Consider the following 15,972-nt stretch of genomic DNA (forward strand, 5'->3'; position numbering starts at 1 on the left):
TACAATAAACTTTCCAAAGTCACACTGTATACCAGGTAAGAACTTTACATAGTAAGCTTTGTGTTGAACACTGTATAAGGTGTGTATTTGCATATCACACTTTCTAAGGCACAATTTGTGTGGTGCACATTGTATAGCACATAAGAACTTTGTATAGTATGCACTTTGTATATTATGTATTGTGTAGCACACTTTGCACTTTGCATACTATACATTGTATATAGTGTGCATTGTATATCACATTTTCTGATGCACATTTTGTATAATGAACATTGTATACCAGGTAAGAACTTTGTACACAATTTGTGTATTATGCATTGTGTAGCACCCTCTAAATATAATTTGTATAGTACACACTTTGTGTATTATGCATTGAGTAGCACCCTCTATTTATATATTATCTATTTTTATATATCCTCCTTATATTTTATGTATTGTATATGGTGTTTGCATTGTGTAGCACACTTTCTGATGCACATTTAGTATGGTGCATATTGTATAGCAGGTAAGAAGTTTGTAAAGTACACACTTTGTTTATTAAACATTGTATATGGTGTTGCATTGTGTAGCACACTTTGTATATTATACATTGTATATGGTTATACATTGTATATGGTGTTTGCATTGTGTAGCACACTTTGTATATGTCATCCTCTGTATCTTGCACCCCCATACAAGTCTTCCCCTCCCCCATGTGGGCAGAGCTGTAGGTAGTTCCCTGTGTGTGAGGTAGGTGTCTCCCATGCCATGCTTGTCTATGTGAGGTGCAGTCAGTGCCGCCAGCCGTCCTCCCCTCTCCATACTCGGCATTCAGAGCTGCTGGGAGTCCTCCCGCCCGTCCACACCCCGCCCGCCCCCAGACAGCTCCCTCCGCGCTCCATCACCGGCACCGCCTGAGCCAGCAATGTCCGAACCGGGGAGCCAGCAAAGCGCCAGCTGCACCGAGCGAGTCAAAGCCTATGTGCGGACCAGGAAGGGGACAGTACTGGCAGTGGAAATTGTAAGCCTGGCAGTGCCCAGTCCTTGTGTAATCCACACTGCTGTGTGTCACTTTGTAATGGTTTCCATTATTATGGCCATATATGTGTTCCTGATTTGTGTTGTTTTGTACCACTTTTTGTTTTTACTGATGTCTGACTTCTGTGCTACTTTGCATTACTTTATTAGTGGTTTCCATTATTCTGTCCAAGCAGAAATCTTTGTGGTCCTGATTTATTTATGTTACTTTGTAATGGTTTTCATTATTGTGGCCAGGGTGAATACTGTATTCCCGACTTCTGTGTGCCGCTCTTTAGTTTTTTGTATCACTTTATCACTGGTTTCCATTATTCTGTCCATGGGGAGCTATGTATTCCTGACTTCTGTGTCCCCGCCTCTCCTGTTACTTTGTATCACTTTATTACTGGTTTCCATTATTCTGTCCAAAGAGAATATTGTCTTTTCCTGACTTCTGTCTGCTTTTCCCCTGTTACTTTGTACCATGGTTTCTAATATTCTGTCCAAATAGAACTCTGAGCTCTATTTATAAAACAGGGAATTTTCCAAATCCATGTGTTTTGATGGCAGCAAGGATTTGTCATATTCTCTGTTTTATAAATAGGGCCCTGGGTGTTCCTGACTTCTATGGGTTATTTTGTATCATTTTGTTGGGGGTTTCCATTAATCTGTCCAAAGTCTGTCTTTTAAACATTCCCCTATGGGAATATTCCAGGTCCATGTGTTTTAAAATAAGTAATTGATGCCCACTGGGGAATGATTGAGGGTTTGTCAGATTCCCTGTTTTAGAAGTAGAGCCCTGGGGGTTCCTGACCTCAATGGGTTATTTTGTATCACTTTGTTAGTGGTTTCCATTAATCTGTCCAATGTGAACACTGTATTCCTGACTTCTGCCTACCTCCTGTCTGTTACTTTGTATCACTTTGTGGTTTCTATTATTCTGACAGTTTTAGTGTACACAGGCTTTGCATAACCATTTCAAGTAACATTTTCTTGCCTGCAACAGGTTCACTTTTTGAATGGTTTCCATTATTCTGTCAACCTCCAGGGTTTGTGGTTTGTTATAATCAGTTCAAGGAAAAATGTTTTGCTTGTTGTAGACAAAGCAACCTGTTCTCTTTATGAAAGGTTTCCATTATTCTGACAGTCTTAGGGCCTCTAGCAGTGCTCTATCTGTTCTCTTACTTTTCAACCTTTTCTTGCTTGTGATAGGCAAAGCAACAGGTTCTCTTTATGGAAGGTTTCTATTATACTGGCAATGTATCACTTTCAACATTTTAGTGGTAGGCCAAGTGACAGGTTCTCTTTATGAATGTTTTCTGCTTTTCTGGCAACATATTACTTTATTAATGGTTTCCATTTTTCTGGCAATTTTTTTGTGTTGGTTTACACAGGCTTGTGATTTAATTTTCTTGGCTGTGGTAGACAAAGCAACAGGTTCTCTTTATGGAAGGTTTCTATTATTCTGGCAATGTATCACTTTCAACATTTTAGTGGTAGGCCAAGTGACAGGTTCTCTTTCTAATATTTTTGATTGTAATAATGGTTCCATGATTCAGTTTTATGGTTTATTGCATACAGGCTTGTAATAATCTTTTCCTGGCTGTAACAGGTTCTCTTTATGAATGGTTTCCATTATTTTGACAGTCTAAAGCTAGGATGTTTGCAACTGTCTCAGGGAAAAATCTAATATTTGTATATCAACAGCAATCTTAAAAAATGGGCACAGGGCTGTAGGGCATATTTTGGCTTTTTCGGTACAGCGATCGGCATCTGATTGGTCAGACCCGAACTCCAAATTGCGATTGCGCCAATATGTTTTTGGACTGGTCGCTCAGAAAAAGCCAGTCGATGTGCTCACCATGAGCACAATACAGGTCCTCTTTAACGTCCATTGTCCGATGCGTCTGCATTCCGGTGTCCTCAAATCAACCGCGCGCTTTTCTAAACTTTTTTTTTTATACTCTGAATTCTTTTTCCATCCTCCTCCCTCTCGGCCCTTTTATGACCGGTTGTTGGCTGTTGCATCATGTAGGCTGGGTGAAGGAAGGCGAAGGGGCAGCCTGTGAATGAACGCAAATAAATCGTACTCCAGGTGATAGGAGCCACGCCGAGCTGTGTGCTCAGACTGGGCCGGGCGGGCTTGTGGGAGAGATGAAACACGAGATAACCGGTGCAATTGTTAGCTGCTGCATGAAGATCAGGGTGTGTTTGTGACGTGTATCAAGAAAAGGAAATCGCCTTGCTGCTCCTCTTATCGCCTGACAGCCGCTTTATTGCGCGATTATGGGCTCTTGCTTTCCTGGTAAAACTAAATGCAAAAAATCCCCCAAAAGGTTACCAAGTTGTGGCAGTCATGCAAATTCCTCTTTGCCAAAAAAAAAACCTGTCTCTCGGTGGCTTTTTTTATTTTTTTGCTTACACTGCACAGCACGCGCCATGCAATATAGAGCCCAGATCCATGGTGTGGTACCACCGAGAATAGGCCTAGATGCCATGTGACATCATCAGTGGTCATCCAATGGCTGAAGAAGATGGCAGTGGACCCAGAAGAGGTGGAGGCAAAGATGGCGGCCAGGTTCCTGCATCATAATTTGGCACATTTAATTATGGCAAAAGCTCACCGCCCACCAATTACTTTCCTCTTTTGCATGACAAAGGATATTGGAAGGGGAAACACCTGATTGCTCCACCTAGATGTTTGGAATTGAAAGCACCTGATTGGCCCTTTCTAAATGTTTGAAATTTGAAACGCTTAATTGGCCCTGATTGGTCCTCCTAAATGCTTGGAAGGCGCAAAGCCTGATTGGTCCTCTAAATGCTTATGGGAGCGGTTCTCCAAAGGCGTGTCTGCTTGTTGTGTAAACACATACGTTCGGCTCATACTGTTCATCCTAGTCAGATCCTTAGTTATACCATAGAGACCCAGTGAACAACCTCAAAATATTGCAGGTAAATGTTCCTGACACGAGTTCCCCATTTGTGGTTCTATTTACATTGAGAAGCACCTGATGCATTTAGACAACACATAGGAGTGGTACTGCAGCAATTGCAATGCATAGTGGTGCTTTGATTTAGAAGAAAGGGTAATTTCGTAGCATATAAGGGGATTTTGGCATCCCATTTATTTGCAATGAATGCAATGCATAGATCTAAATGGGCCCATAATGTGCATTGTGGTCAGTCCACCCTGCAAGTAACTTACAACACTTTTTCAATACAATGCAACACAGGGCATTGGTGGTTGAGTTCTGTAGTGCACTATCACACATGAGCATTCTACTGGCTAGATGCATGCATAGCCTGGCAACTCACTGAACCTCTCCATGTGTTATTTTGCATTACAATCAAGCATGTGGATTACTGCAACCTGATGCTCAAATGATCCCTACATGCACTTAAAGCTGCAGGTGTGGTCACCACCGTCTCCATAAATACCGACACCCACAAAGATCTGTGACCTATAAGGTGCAATACATGCACACTGAACTCAGCATAAAGGTGCCTGCCATCTGTCCAAACAAATGCGTCCATAATTGCGCCCTATGACATAAATTATATAATTACCGTAGATTTAAGTGCCCTTCTCCTCCCATGTCAGTGTCTCTTTGGCAGCCGCTCAACTTATTATTCAGACATAACTAATAACATAATGCAAGGAATAATAGCGTGCAGTTATTCATAATTCATTGAATCAGAATTCATCCTACTTTCATTTAGGGTGTGGAGCCTTTTAGATGCGGCGGCTTAACCCTTCGACTGCCAAGGACGTAATGATAAGAAGAGGGCGTAATACATGGTGGCTTAAAGCTGAACCTTGAAAAACTGTGATGGATATTGGGCCACTAAATCTTTTTGCACACCTGGATATTACCTTGTAAAGGTGGCAGTGACATCATTAGCTGTGGGAGGGCCCCAACAAGCCCCACCTATAGGCTGCTTATAGAAAACTACAGGAGGGGGCAGAGACAAGATCAGTCACTCTGTGCAAGAAGAGACAGCGGCAGTGACTGGTCTTTATTACAGGAAGCTTCCCAATTGATGACTGCACAGATCTGAAAGAAACACACAAAGCACACCAAGTTTAAAGTGATAATGCGCGCTTGGCTCTCCTATTGAGCCAATATTTACTTATCCCGGAGTTAAGCTTTAACCTTGCATTTACTTTAGATTTTGTCTGTGGCCCGCTTGCAAAGCCTGGAAGTGGGCGAATACAGATTGCTTCCACATGTTGATTACTTACAATGTATTTGTTGACTTTGGGGGCAGAGGGTCAATTCCCAGCACAGGCCCTGCCCTCCAGGTATTATAAATGCGCCTTTTCTTATCGGAGGGTATGATTATGTCGTGTGTGCTGGCCTAGCTCCTCCACCCATCCCTTTAGCTCCCAGCAGAACCTGACAGAGGGGGAAAGAAGAGAATTAGTATAGAATGTCACTTAAATGATGGTTCTGGGGCTACTGACATCACATCCAAGATAGAGGCACCCTGCAGTAGTCTCGGGGGGTTTGGAGGTCTACAAAAGGCAATAAAAACCTGTGAAATGCATGGCCTGGTAAAGGGTTCTCTTTAAGCATTTCAATGCATCTCCTATATGTGCATTGCAGTTCCACTTATTGGGAATGGCACCTCCGGTGAATAATGAGCCAGGTGCATTTATTGGGGGCATAGCAAGCCTATTCATGATAAACAGGGCTGCCTAAAGCAATGCATGTCAAGGCATGCCTTAAAGCACATGCACCTCAATGCATTGCAGCAGTATAAATGGGTGTTGAAGGGGGTCACATGTGTCTCTGAAAGACTTTAAATAGCAGTTGAATTGAAAAAGAGTTTATCCAATTCAATAATTCTTCAATAGATTAAAAGTTTAGTAGTTGCACACATGCGTAGGAGTTACATCATCTCTAGGCACCCAATTGCCGAAGAGGAGTGCCATGCTTTTAGAAACCAATTGCAAAGATGGCAGCTTCTTGGCAATAACAGCATCCCGGAGTCATCATGCACAGGTCCTACATCTGTGCAGGGGCCATGCAGCGATCCAGCATCCACCAAAAAGTATAGTTCCACTTTAGCATGCATGGGGGGATTACAAATTAAGCAAAATAGAGTTCTGTGTAGAAAAACAGGTTTATAGAGATTTGCAGTGTTTAGGTAACAAGTTATTGTATCATAGCTAAAGATCCAATCCAGCAGCAATTTGATGCCTCATGCTCCCTGACTTTCCTTGTATGTCTAATGTAAATAAGAGCCATGAGAGGCGTCTTTATTCCTGCAGATTTTAGCAGCAAGAAGTGCGGCACTGGAATCCACACCAAACACAGCTCTATACTCATTGCTCAGGAAGGAATGACTAATACATATATATGGCAATGCCTTCCTGACACACCCAACCCTCATCTGCACCAAGGAAAAAAAAAATAGACAGCTCTGATTTTCCACGGATTGGACACCTAGGTGCTCACCACGCACTCTGTTTTCCTGCACGATGGTCGTACATTAAAATAAACAGCACTAAAATAGGTTGTGTATTCATGACCGATGTAAAAACACAGATTTACCTGCTTTGTACAATGCTGTCTGTTTAAAAGTCACCTTAAAATGAAGAAAGAGGCCCTGTCACTAGACCTTTAGTGTTTTATGCCTGTAAAAGCATCCCATATGCAAGGGGGCCCTGGGTAATTAGGACATGGGATCCCCTAATAAACCACATTTCAGCTTCTACAACCCTGTCATTGTGTCAAATGGGGCCCTGAAGATGGTGGATGGTTCTGGGGGAAAGGTTTCCTAAATGCACAGCTTTCTGCAGTCCTGCAATTCTAACTAAATGGGGCCCTGAAGATGGTGGGGTCCCTGAAGAAATAGGAAGTAGGTTCCTTAAATGCACAGCATTCCAGCTTTCTGCAGCCCTGGGCAAATAGAAAATGGAATCCCTGAATCCACAACATTCCAGCTTTCTGCAGCCCTGCTATTCTGTCAACTTGAGATGGTGGAGGGTCCTGGTGGAACATACATTGGGGCCCTTAATTGCATATTATTTTTGCAGCCCTACCATTCTGTCAAATGGGACCTTAGAAATGGGTGGGGTCCTAGAAAAATATAAAGTAGGGGTCCCAAAATGAACAGGATTCCAGCACAGAATGATGAAGGTGTTGGCCCAGTTTGCTCCGCTCTAAAACTGGCCCTGTTGTTTAGACATCTGAAAGCCCTGAGATTGCACCAGGGTGCCACCTATAGGCGAGAGGCATGAGAATGGAAGTGCTGGGCCAGCACAGAATATGTTTTATGACATGCATATTACATTCATAGAAGAGGAGTGTGCACTACTTCTCCCACTGTTCCCAATTAAGGGCAACTGTTCCTTCCACTACCATCAACAGGTAATTGCCCCCCTACCCACTTACTACAGGTGCTAGGTAATGTTCTTAATCCTACAGACCGTAATGTTTCTTCCTACTGATGCTGGGGCATTTTCTTACCCCAAGGGGTCCTAAAGTGGTAATAAAATCTGTATAACTTGACATACAAATCTTTCTCCCAACCCTGTAGTGTGTGTGTGTATACCATTGTTCAGGACCATAATCCCATTTTCTTTTATTTCTGCAGGCTTGCTGCCTCATTGTCCTGATCTGCTATGCAGCCTCTCGTACTCCTGGATACCTCGGTGTTGCCATTACTGAACTCATCTTCAGCACCGTCTTTTTTTTCCTGTTTGCACTTAGCTATGACCAACAAATCTCCTTCATCCACTGGGGCTGGACGGTGAGTTCTCATTATCAAAGCATATCACAGATATAGGATTATCATAAAGACTTTCATATTTCCCAGTAGCTACACGGCATATTTACAACAATTGTCTTTGCAAACCCAGATATTACCTTGTAAAAGTAGCACTGATGACATCAGCTGTGGGAGAGACCCAACAAGCCCCGCCCACTACAGACTGCTTGCAGAAAACTATAAGAGGGGGTGGAAACAGGATGGATTTAAATGTATGGCAATTTGCAACCTAAACCAAATCAATTTTACCCTCTTCTCATAAGCAGTGAGTAGAATAATGATTGATCAGAAAACTACAATTTGAAACCCACTGTAAATCCCAGGGAAAGGCTGATCAATTTGAAACCTACCGGCCCTTGCTACTATATAGATGTGTGAGACTCCACCTATGCCCCCATTACTCATCCCCTATGTGACACCAATACAGTTTAGTAAAAAAAAAATAAATAAATAAAAAAAAGTATAATAAAAATTCCAAAGCACACCCTCTTTTTTCTCCACACACACATGAATATAAATTAAGGTAAATGTAGTTTGTTACACACTTTACATGAGGACACAGTGCCATCTAGTGGTGTAACCCAAGAGTAAATGTTTTTTTTTTCCTTCCTCTCAACTATGTCTAAACAGTTTTTATCTGGGATATGTGGTTTAATTTGATGTTTTTAACCTGAATAACTATATTATATTTTCAAGGACATTTTTAGGTTAAAAAAAAATATTCTTGGTTTATACTTGAGTATATACAGTATATTGTCTTTATATGTAGTAATTTGTGTATTTATTTAAATACAAATATAGATTTAGAAAACATTAGCAAAAATACCACACAACGCTATTCTACATGTTCTGCTCCCAGGAAACATAAGTGTTGGGGGCGAGCTAATTTAGTAAATTGTAGGCCAAACATTAGGAAGATACTCAGGGAAGTGGTAAACCAAATTTCTATTAAGTTTACTACAAAATTCTTAGTAAGTAAAAACCACAATGAGTTGTTTTCTAAAGAAACTGCTATGATACAAGCTCTGATCCCAATATAGGGTTCATTTATAAAACGGTGAATCTGTCATTCACCTGCTGGGGAAACATCCAGGTCTATGTGTTTTTAATGACATTGATTGAATCTCAAACACAGAATGTTTGGTGAATGTCAGATTCACTGCTTTATAAATAGACCCCCATGGTATTTCCGCCTCTGACTTTACAGTATGATTTGGAAGGAAGCTGCATTCATTGTCTTACATTTGGAAGGAATGAGTCACTTATTATTCCCCACATCACCCAGACAGATCGTGTTCAGAATAGCTTAGCACTGGGGGGGGGTGAAATGGCAAGGTGATGCTTAGAGATTGTCACCTCGTGGTTGGAACTTCCCGGGCGGGGAGTCATCTCAAAATCGTTGCACAGTGACCTAAATGAAACCCATGGCAGTGAAAGTTTAAGTAATATCAATAAGTAATGGGAACTGACGAACAATCCGCCCGCTAAATGTCGGAGTGCAGTATTGCCTGTGGTGTCCCTGCATTCCCCATTGCTGCCTTTTCACGCATTGTTCTGTCCCAATATGGAGGCCGCCATCTATATTCATATACATTCATATATTATGAAGTGTTTGTTATATGTGTATATTTGTGCCTAAATTATTTGCAAAGTCCTCTATGGTGAGCCCATGCAGGGCACAGATCTGTGAGCAGAAGCCCCTGCAAGCCTAAAACCTGCAGCCAGTGACCTGTCCCTGTTATAGTTCAGTAACCTTTACAGGTCTTGTCCCTCCCCCAGCTAGTGACTGGACAGTGAGAGGAGAAGCAGCAGACTGATGAACTCACTGTGCTCTGTCTTTCTATTGGCATTTCTCCTGGAACAAAAACACAACAGATTGGCTCTATGTGCCGTCTGTTTTATACAGAGACTTCAAGAGGCTAATACCGGTTCATATTTAGCTACTCATACTGTTTGCATTTAAAAATATGCACTTATTAAATAAAAAAAAAATAATAAAAAAAAAAAAAATATATATATATATATATATATATATATATATATATATATATATATAACACAGCTTTTTATTTAATAAGTGCATATTTTTAAATGCAAACTGTATGAGCAGCTAAATATGAACCGGTATTAGCCTCTTGCAGTCTCTGTATAAAACAGACGGCACATAGAGCCAATCTCCTGTGTATTTTATATTATAAATATATTTGTGCCCAGGGTTCAGCATTCAGTGTATGCCATTTTTTTTTAATAGAGCAAGAAAGGGTTCAACTTCTGCTAAGTTGCTTTCTGGGTTCCTCCGAGGAAACTTCCATTTGCTTCCTGTACTAGAGACACAACAGGAAGTTGGCAGAAATTAGATGTCCCCAGGAATGTTGTGCCCTTTGGAAGGTTTCCTTAAACTTTTGCTAACATTTTCTCACTATCATACACCAGGTCTCAGTATTTGCATGTACACACCGATGCAGAACAAAGCATTGTTACCCCTCGACTTTCACCAATCCCACCCGTTTATATAAAATCTGGTTGCATTGGGTCAGGACAGGTTGTGCATCCCCAGTGTTATGCTGAATGTAAATAATGATATTACAAGGACGATACATTGTATTTAAGTATCATCTCCCCCAGTGTTTTGCCATTTTCATTCCTAAACCTTGTCTACCAACGATAACCAGGCCATGCAAACCTCGGGCACGGTGCCAGGGTCATGTGGTCTCTGTACCAGTGTAGATTGTGCTCCAGCGTGTTCTCTCTGTGGGCTGCACTTCCGTTGTATCATTGAATGATTTTCCACCCTTTGTGGTGTAGCACACGTTTCTTGCACTGACAGGTGAGGTCGATGTGCACTGGAGCGTTGGAAGACTCGCATTCCGGGCCAACATGCAAATCCCATATTGAGTTACATAAATCAATACCGAAAAGGTGACATGACTCACGTTTTTGGGCCCTTCAAGGGTTCATCAAAATATGTTGGGAAAAGTCACATGACCAAGATTGATTATTAGTTTTGAAAAGCTCGATGATTGAAGCAACTGAAATCCAATAGGAGAAAAGGGGCGGGCAGTCAATCTGCAGTGGGAGGGGCTAGATAATGCTGGAGCAGCGGGGGTTCCCAAAAAGTTCTTCAAAGCTTTCAAAGTTCCCCTCAAGGCCCTGAAAAATTGACCTAAGGCATCCCTGGTAGAGTTGGTCGAATATCTCACTATTCGATCGAATAGGGCGATATTATTTGGGTGATCGAACGTCAAATTTGAACACCATTAAAGTCAATGGGGGGAAATTTTTCGGGACTGTGTAGAACTGCAAGAGCAATCAGACAAGCTCCACTCTCCTGATTGCTCTGGTAGCCCTAGCGTAACTAACGGAAGGGGGTTCTTGGAGAGAGATTCTCTATCCAAGAACACAGGCGTCCCACGGGATCCCCGGGCACTAGAGGTTAAATGGGGACAAGTCTCCCCATTCATTCATCACTAGTGCTCTGTGATTGGCTGGGGAAAGGAAAATCCTGATGACGCTTGAGCTGTCATCAGGGTTTACCTTTCCTCAGCCAATCACAGAGCTCTAGAGGTGATGAATGGGGAGACTTGTCCTCATTTAACCTCCAGTGCTTAGGGATCCCACACTGACAGGAGGATTCATCCTGCATTGTGGGATAACCTGTAAAAAAATGAAAGTTACACATATCATACAAATTCAATAAATTAACATTAAAGCCTTTTTTTACACATTTTTTTTACACATTTGCAAAGTGGAATCCCGTGTTTTTTGGGTCGGGTCTATCGAATTCGAACAGACATGTTCGGGTCGAATTGAAGGACAATCGGAATTCAAACACCAACACTAATCCCTGGCATTGGAAACAAAGTATCTTTTTTTTTTTAATTGTATCAGCATTATTGTTCCCCTAGGCTCAAACTTTTATTTGCCAGTGCAATTTTTTTTTTTGCTTGCCATGGGCAAAACAGATAGTTTCATATGATTCGGTTGGACAAATTTTCCAGCATTCGGTGATGGAAATATATAAATATTAACGCTCCTTTATTTGTCTCCTGGAAACTATTCCTATGGTAACTGGAACACCGAATACCACAGACAGCCAGCAAATTAAACACTTATCAGAAAGCGAGCATTGGATTTAAGAGAGACCTGTGCTGAGAAACAAGCTGGCATGGAAATGCTGCTTGTCTGGCTGTTCCAGAAGCTTCTAAACTTGCAAGCAAACTTTTTTTCTGACTTACTTGTTCCAGGTTAGTGACTCGGTAGGGTGGAGATTCCAAGCAGCTAGCATGTTCAGAAGGAGGTCTGACATTTTCAACTTTTTTCTAAAGCTGCCCCTTGCAGTAATTTCTTTTCGCCACTAGAGGTGCTCAGTCTTCGGGGCTGAACGACAGCCAGTGTCCCTGGCTGACATTTACCTTGTCATGGACCTGTGATTACCTCATAATGCCTCCTTGCAACCACAGAATAATAATGCAAAGATTGATGCTGTAAAGTTTTCAAGTTGCTGGCTGTTGCTCAAACCAGAAGACTGAGGACATCTAGTGGTGAAAAGAAAGTCTTGCACATGGCAGCTCTGGAAACAAGGCAAGTATTTCAGCACTTTTTTTCTAGCTTCATGCAGATGTGAGATTTTTTTGATACCTGAGAAAATCTAGCATTTGCAGTGCACCACTTTGCTCAGTGATTCACCCTGAAGGAGTGACAGAACCGTTCCTGGCTCCTATAGGTAGGGGCCTCAGACTATCCCCCCCCCCCCCCCTCCACAGTGCTGTCTGTACAAGCTCATTTGTTCCTACTGCTGTTGGAAATGATGACCAATGATCGTTTATAGTGACCATTATTGCATGGGTGTACATTGCCTATCCCCCACCAGGGGGCGAAATACCTATGAGCCTATGAGAGGGGCAGCAATAAGACTGAACTGAGACCAGCATATATGGCTAGTCATGCCATTAGGCCAGATTCAGATCTGCTTTGGGATGGAGCGATTCCCTGCGGTGGCACCCTGACTTACAGGTTCACTTTGAGTAGTAATCTCTAAAATGTAATTTGTTATAATTCAGAATCACAACTTTGTTTATTTTCTCTTTGCATATCATAGGATTTCCTACGTGCAGCTCTTGGTGCGGGTTTCTTCATCATTCTCTGCATTATCTGTCTAATCCGCGGTGGTGACGGGGCTGGTATAGCCGGATCGGTGAGTAGCAGCCATGGAGGTCTTTGTTCAGTTACTTCCTGTCGTAGGGTGACAACGCCAAGTCTGTCTTCCAGTTGTGTTGTCACAGGGGCTTCCTGTGAGTACAAGTGGACATGTTTTCACACCCTATTAGGGCATGGTCTACTTTGGCAACCATTAGGAAACCCGTCCTGATAGGGTTTAGCTGGAGTGCACATAGACAGGAAGCAGCTGCAAGTGATGCAACAAAGAAGTAATTTAGTGAACTGAAAAATTCGTACAGCTGCACTGCATATGTACCATCTGTTCATAAGATGTAACATGCCAGGAGATTTTGTTTAAATTGAACTTTCAGTTTAAATCAGCTCAATACATTGGAGGTGCATCAAAAAAAGCTTTGCACAGTCTTCAATTCAAGAAAGCAGCCACAGCTGGAATAGAAAAGCCTTTTCCCTTGCCACCATACTGCAGAGTAGGTCCCTTGCTCTCTGCATGGAAACAGTGGTCTCTTTGCAAAGGTCTTACACATCATCTGCTGTGTCAAAGCTATAAGTTTGCAATTATCAAAGCTCCCTGCTGATCGGAAAGCTCCAGTTCTGATTTAGCAAAAGGCTTTTCGGACTTCTGCAGAGAGACCACTGCTTCCCCACCCCTCTCTGCAGCAAGCTGGCACCTGGAATGTATTAGGCTGATATAAATGGTCATTTGGGCCATAGGTTACTGATAGGTAACTCCGTAGGTACCTAGTCAGGCTCCTACTACTTTAAACTAATGAATGGGTTGCTGGGAGTAAATGGTGGAACAGCAGTGCTGACTCTTTCTGACCCTTTCTCTTGTTGCTCTCAGGTGATTGGTCTGCTGACTGGTATCCTGTTTGCTTATGATGCTTTCATCACGTTTCCTAAATTGAGGAGGACACACGCCCCAGCGGCAACCGGTGAGTTGGGGGCTTCATATATACCAGCAGTGTGGAAAAATGTATTTACTTAAAGCGAGCATTTTTTTAAAATTCTCCATTGTTCCACAGTCCAGATCTTTGTTCCTATGCCTATGGCAGAACGTTCACTTTCAGGGGCGTCATGTGGTCCCTGATGGGCACTGGGCTGCTACCCACCATTTCCTAATACTACGTGAACATGCTACTTCATTGTTCCCCGAGATTGTGCTCACCTGCATACAGCAGTCCCCCTATTTCCATCAAACATTCTTTCACCCTGCATTGCCCTGTAGCAGCTTTCTGAAGCTTTGTGACCACAGAGGTTTGTTTATAAACAGATTCATGGCATCACTATGTCATGTGATCACATGGTCAGAAACAACACTGATATGTATATTTTGGGACCTGTCACCTGACACCAGGTATTGAGACCTGGGATTGTGCACAGGTGTGCATTCCTAGATCTTATCTGAAATTGTCATTAAGGTTGTCATGACATGACCTGAAAAGCTTAGGGGATTATTCAGAGTTGCAATTTTGATGCATTAATGTATGTTTTTTCTTTTTGCACATACATTTTGTTAATGCAGATCACCATGCATTGTCTTGCTTTGCAGCATTGAAGCTTTAAAAAATCAATATCACTGCCTCTCTCTAATGCTCCACAACAGCCAGACCTCTAATGAAGAAAGTTTGGTGACTCCTATCACCTCTAGCACAAGATTTGGCAGAAATGCAGATCATCCTATACTTACTATAGGCTTAGCACCACCTAGTGGCGAAAGTTAAGATTCACAGCTCTATGGAAGCGAGGGGAGCCAGGTTTGAGCTCTTATTCAATGACTCAGAGTTGCCTGGAATAAGATTTACAACCGTAGAGGAACTAACACAGACAGGCCAAGACTTTCAGACTCTTAAAAAAAAAATTACATTACTCATTACAGAAGGGGGGGGGGGAATATTTCCCAAAAACTGCGGTTGGATTTTATTACGCAAATGCTTGCATAGACGTAAAGGCCAAGTTATATATATTTTTTAAACTATAGTGCAGACATGGGGGAAAGGAACATACGCATGTGCTGGATGTAAAGCGGCTGCTAACAGCCACGGGTGCAGCAAAGGTAGATGAGCAGACACACTTCAAGCTGTGTGATCTTTAATGTTTGCTACTGTGGGAGCCTCCATTGCTAAACCGTCCAACTGCAAATTATAGTCATGTTAATTCAGGGTCTTAATGCATGCAGATGCAACTAGAAAACTGCATCAAGCAAAGGTGTGATGGCAGCTGCAGTCATTATGGACACTGGGATCCAAGTCAAGCAACATTAAAGCCCCCGTGCCTTCAGTAGCATAAAATCCTTCCCTGTTGTACTTCCGGGTATGGAAGAGCATGTGACTCCCTTTGTTTCCTCCCAAGTGACAACAGTGCTTATGCTTGGCAATGGCAACTCAGGCACTCGGCACTGTTACATAAGCATAAGAAGAGGCCCATGCAAGCTTAGAACATATGCATGTAGACTTTATCATATAAAACTCATAAGAGCTTCATATCATATCATATATATCATATAAGCCTTCCCCTCCCCTATTGAAAGTGGATTTAGAAATTATTTTGGCCTTACAGTTCTACCTTCAGGCAATGATTTACAAGGCACACGGTGAGTCCTGATCATCTTGCTGTATATTAACCTCTACCTATTTTTTTTTCTAGAATCCCCAGATAACATATAACTCCACATTCGACAAGCGGGAGTGATCCCAATGTCTCACACAAGCTACATGCCAACAACCTGTCTTTGCCTACCCTGTGCAGCCACCCCCGGAGAAGAGGAAACAGGCGGGCGTAGGGGGGCGTTGCGCCACAGTGGACGACGTCTGCGTGTACATGTGTCTTCTATAAGTAGAACAGGTGAAGGTCTTCATGTCTATAGGATGGATGGCAAGTTTTGTGTATGCTAGTTTGTCTATAATTTACCATGTGTCCACCATGGGGTGATGTTTTAAAAAAAAAGCTTTTTTAATACAGTTATAATAATATGATAATAAACATACTGAAAATTTATAAGTTGTGAAATCTGAATGCAAATTT

At 42.1% G+C, this 15,972-nt stretch overlaps 1 protein-coding gene across 1 annotated transcript; it reads left to right on the forward strand.

The window, feature by feature from the left end:
• The first annotated feature begins 789 nt into the window (after positions 1–789).
• Positions 790–15,942, forward strand: PLP2 (proteolipid protein 2). Its single transcript, XM_072431844.1, has 5 exons — positions 790–1,000; positions 7,600–7,755; positions 12,872–12,967; positions 13,793–13,883; positions 15,595–15,942. The coding sequence occupies exons 1-5, from the start codon at positions 905–907 to the stop codon at positions 15,612–15,614; spliced, it is 459 nt and encodes a 152-aa protein (XP_072287945.1). The 5' UTR covers positions 790–904; the 3' UTR covers positions 15,615–15,942.
• The last annotated feature ends 30 nt before the right edge of the window (positions 15,943–15,972 follow it).

This window comes from Pyxicephalus adspersus, chromosome Z (genome assembly GCF_032062135.1).
Source record: "Pyxicephalus adspersus chromosome Z, UCB_Pads_2.0, whole genome shotgun sequence".
NCBI lineage: Eukaryota > Metazoa > Chordata > Amphibia > Anura > Pyxicephalidae > Pyxicephalus > Pyxicephalus adspersus.

Bases quoted from the DNA above. Each gene is read 5' to 3' on its own strand.
- PLP2 (XM_072431844.1), top strand. From the start codon at position 905: ATGTCCGAACCGGGGAGCCAGCAAAGCGCCAGCTGCACCGAGCGAGTC. The intron at 1,001-7,599 runs GTAAGCCTGGCA...TTATTTCTGCAG, and splicing joins CAGTACTGGCAGTGGAAATT to GCTTGCTGCCTCATTGTCCT. The intron at 13,884-15,594 runs GTGAGTTGGGGG...TTTTTTTTCTAG, and splicing joins ACACGCCCCAGCGGCAACCG to AATCCCCAGATAACATATAA.